Source organism: Gavialis gangeticus, unplaced genomic scaffold, assembly GCF_001723915.1.
Source record: "Gavialis gangeticus isolate Ggan-Ray unplaced genomic scaffold, GavGan_comp1, whole genome shotgun sequence".
NCBI lineage: Eukaryota > Metazoa > Chordata > Crocodylia > Gavialidae > Gavialis > Gavialis gangeticus.
Window position 1 is genome coordinate 14,080,309 of NW_017728996.1, and position 4,036 is coordinate 14,084,344.

The window sequence follows — 4,036 nt, forward strand, 5'->3', positions numbered from 1 at the left end:
TGCTTGCCCTTCAGGGGAGAAGTCCGTGGCAGCAGCTCGTAAAGGTTCTGGGAGACATTCATGGTGCTGTCTCTGTCAAAGACATAGTGAATCACATCCCCAGGCTTCAGGGTCCCCTTCAGCACTGAGATGTCCTTCTCTGCATCCAGGAACTTCAAGATGTGCTTCCTGGAGAAAGGAAAGAAAACAGGCAGCTTATGTCAGCGGTAGGGATGGCTCATTACGTGACCTATGACAGTTAAACACCCCCTGCCTGTCCAAGCTCCACAGCCTAGCTGCTGATGGGCCATGCTCACTGCTGAGTGATGACCTTCAGGAGATACTCATATGGCTGAAAGCTGAAACCCCCTGTGTGAAAATGAAAGCAATTGCAGTGCACGCTGATTGTACGCATCTTCCCCCTGCCTGCCCACCCTCTGGAGACAGCCCTCGGTAAACCCCTCATCGCTGCTCTACTCTCAGCCAGTAAAGGTCACAGCATAAGGCAAGACATTTCCCATCTTTTGTGTGTGACTCGACATCACGGATCCACAGCATGCCCCGGTCCCTGCATGGCATGGAAAAATGGAAGCTCAAGCCCGTCTCGCTTTGTTAGTGTGAGGCCAGCTGGTTGAGCTGGGAATTCATTTCCAAGTGATTGCTTACAGATATGAAGTCTAGCTCAGCAGGAGATAAACATTTTATTTCTTTCTTGACTTCTTTAGATGATATACAGAGGCAATTTGCCAGCTTGCACTGGAGAGGACCAAATCTGTCTCTTGTCCTATAGGTAATTACTAGTACCTGATCTTCAAAGAGAGTGTCTGGTTGTGTCTCCATTTGGATGAGGCTGGTTTAATGTTGTGCTTAATGCTTTCATTACTTCTGTCAACAACAGCTGGAGATGAAGAACCATTTATTACTACTTCAGCTCTAGAGAAGAAAGACAGAGAGAGGGAGAGACATGATCAGTTAGCATCCTGATGGCATCTCTAATCACTTGGCTTCTGCTGTGGCGGCTGGGATTCAAACTTCCTTAGAAAAGCAAAACTGTCGTTATTGCCTAACTAAGGGAGGAAAGTTGATGCCTTTATTTCTTTGCCCTCCCTCCCAGACATACACTTATACACAAGTATACAAAGCACACCGACGTTTACAGATATGGACACTAATCCATGTACACAAGTACACAGATTTGCATACATGCAGGTGCTCACAAACCAAATGGCAGATTCTCCTAGGAGCTCACAGACTTGCTCAGGGATTCTGCCTGCAGACAGCATGCGCAGACACAACCAGCTACACATGCAGAGGCATAACAGCCTCCCAAATGACAACCCAAATCCACCTGTCAAACTCCCTGAGTGGGTTAAAACCTCATCAGAAACCCGTGACCTTTACTTCACTCCAAAGCAAGAAATGAATTTAGCTGAGATCCTGGACACTGCAAGCAGGATTTGGTACCACTTATAAATGCCCTGTTATGAAAAGCAGGGGGCAAGCACTTTGATAATATGTGTTTCTTGCTGCGGAGGACACAGGGATTTCATTGCATCTACTGCCTGTTACTGCCCCAGACAAGGAAATGACTGATCCAGGAGTATCAAAGAGCAGTCAAGTGTCCTGGTATTGCAGCTCTGATGATGCTCATTGGGAAACCCTGGAAGCAAACAAAGGTCCTAGCATTTCAGTGCCATTTACATGAAATGGCATACATTATGGGACCCTCTGAATATTGTATTACAACAAGCCTCCCTCCAAAGAGAATAAGTGAGTGTCTCATCAAGAAGCAGGGCATGAGCATGCAGGCCAGAAAAAAAAGCCTTCACACTTCAGAGAGCTCTGAAAAATTCACAGCCAGAGTATTTGCTACCAGTTAAGGGGAACGTCCCCCCTAAGTGCAAAAAGCCAATTTGGGCTGGGAGACAGTTTGCAAATAACTTGGTCTATCCAGAGCATGTGAACATCCAACAGGGAGAACAGCTACTTAGGGGACATAACTAGGAGACAGAGGGTGTGATTAGAAAGGGATACTTAAGATTAAACCAAGCAAAGCTGTCCTGACAGACAGATGTGGCAGCTGGTGTTTCTGTGGCAGAACACCTTGTGCATGCACACAGATCTCACAGCACGATCCTGTCCCTCCAGGGATGGTGTGGCTCTGTACCTGTCCTGTTGACAGGCAACTGCTGGTGCGGGAGGCTGGCTTGCTTTCCATACAGGCAGACCAATGGGAAGTCCCAGGCACAGCTCAGGATATTTTGGGTGCCTGTCTACTTAATATTTAGCGAAGGAAGCTGATTGTATTTCTAAATCCCATTTGCTATTGCCTTGATGTGTGTAAATGCAAGCATCCAAGCAGCAGCTCCAGAGAATGCCAGCAAAGGCTGACAGAAACTTCTCACCTGGCCACATAATCTGATGTCCTGTGAGACAAATACTCAAGATGTAAAAAAACCCCACAACTGTAACTGGTTGAAGAAATCCTGTCTGGCATTAACTGTGGCTTTTCTTGTGCACTTTATGCTTTATTTTGTGTATGTGTTCCAGCATCATCACAGACTAATGTCATGGCATCACCAAATGATGTCACTAAGTACAACTGTGCAATTGTGTGTATACGATGGTGTTGTTATGATTGCCTGGAATGTGCTTGGAAATGTCACAATGTCATCGAATGAGACAGTGAGGCCACAGAACAACATTATGAATGACATTATGATGAAAGACAACGAGAGTCTGAACTCACAGAAAGACATCTTTTTCTTTTTAAACACCACAGTGGCAAACTGCAAAAGTGGCAACTCAGTGGACTTATCTTTCACAATAAGTAACTCTTCTTCTCATTCTCTTAATCACCACAACTTGCAGATCCATGGTTATTTGCAAATGATTATTGCACCAAGATAGAAGGGGAAACGATTAAAAAAATGCAAAGCAGAAGTGAAAAGAAACAGATACATTTGCTAAATAAGGGCACTAGCCAGCAAAGAAGAGAAGCAGATTAATAGCTGCCTTACAGCAAAAACAAATGAACACAAAATCTAATTTACAAACCTATTAGATTTGCTATGTAAGCTGTTCACAGCTGATCTGATTGTACCTCTGCCTCCAGAATTCCTGCAAGACAAAGGAAATGCATTATTTATAAACCCAGCTCCTCTTGCCAGAGCATTGTTCAATAGTCAAGAGACCCCGGCCTGGGGAGATTCCGATTCGGCAGCCGCTACAACAGTTGCATTACGCCCCGTCCAAAACAGCAGTGTCCTGGCATCTGGCCGGGGGTCTCTCATGCCCTTGATTAGTGTTGCCCTGCTGTGCCCAAGCCACTAGTGAAGACTGACCTCCTTGTATGAAGTCCAAAAAGTCTGATAAAAGCTATTTTCATTAACCATTTCAGAGTGGCCTCAGACTTCTAGTAACAGGTCTGATCCTCTTACCCAGGCAGGGGTGGGGAGCAAAGGTGGCTTTAAACATCTTTATACTTCCCTCGTCCTTGGGCTTGTTCAGCCCAGACCACTACAGGCTGTTCTGCGCTGACCAAGTTCAGAAACCAGGGCTACCTGTATGGCCTGCCAAACCACCCTCTGCATCAGGACCATCATGAAGATGGTTACATTAAAAAACACTAGCACAAGTGTCCCATCTGCAGAGAGCTGGCAGTGGAGCTCATTCCTGCTTGGGGCCAGTACTTTCAAAGGGGCACCCAGGAATCAAGCACACAACTCCAACTGATGGGCTATAATTCAGTGCCCACCTCTACTGGAAAACCCAGTGCTCATTCTTTTATCTCTGGCATACTGTTTCCCATGCCAAGAGACGAGGATGATCACCAAAAGTACCAACCCCATGCGAGAAAAAAAGAAAAAAATTTCCCCCCAGTAATGTTGAGCTTTGTGAGACTTATTTTTCATGAGTTTTTTTCTGGGGGTGGGTCTACACTGCCTTTGAAACAAACCCAGGGGCACAGCCCAGAAATAAGTCCTTCAGACACCTGCTCTGTGAACAGGTGGTTCAGGGCACTATGCCCAAGCCCTCTACACTGCCCAGTTCTTGG

The 4,036-nt window shown here is 45.9% G+C and overlaps 1 protein-coding gene across 1 annotated transcript in view; it reads right to left on the reverse strand.

Moving 5' to 3' along the window:
- Positions 1-3,135, reverse strand: part of ST8SIA2 (ST8 alpha-N-acetyl-neuraminide alpha-2,8-sialyltransferase 2) — a 40,787-nt gene extending 37,652 nt beyond the window's left edge. Inside the window, exons 1-3 of the mRNA XM_019504043.1 lie at positions 3,037-3,135; positions 784-912; positions 9-168 (exon numbers count right to left, since the gene is read on the reverse strand). Coding sequence (XP_019359588.1) covers positions 9-62 — 54 coding nt within the window. The 5' untranslated portion in view covers positions 63-168; positions 784-912; positions 3,037-3,135. The remainder of the gene's footprint in view (positions 1-8; positions 169-783; positions 913-3,036) is intronic.
- Positions 3,136-4,036: the final 901 nt, after the last annotated feature.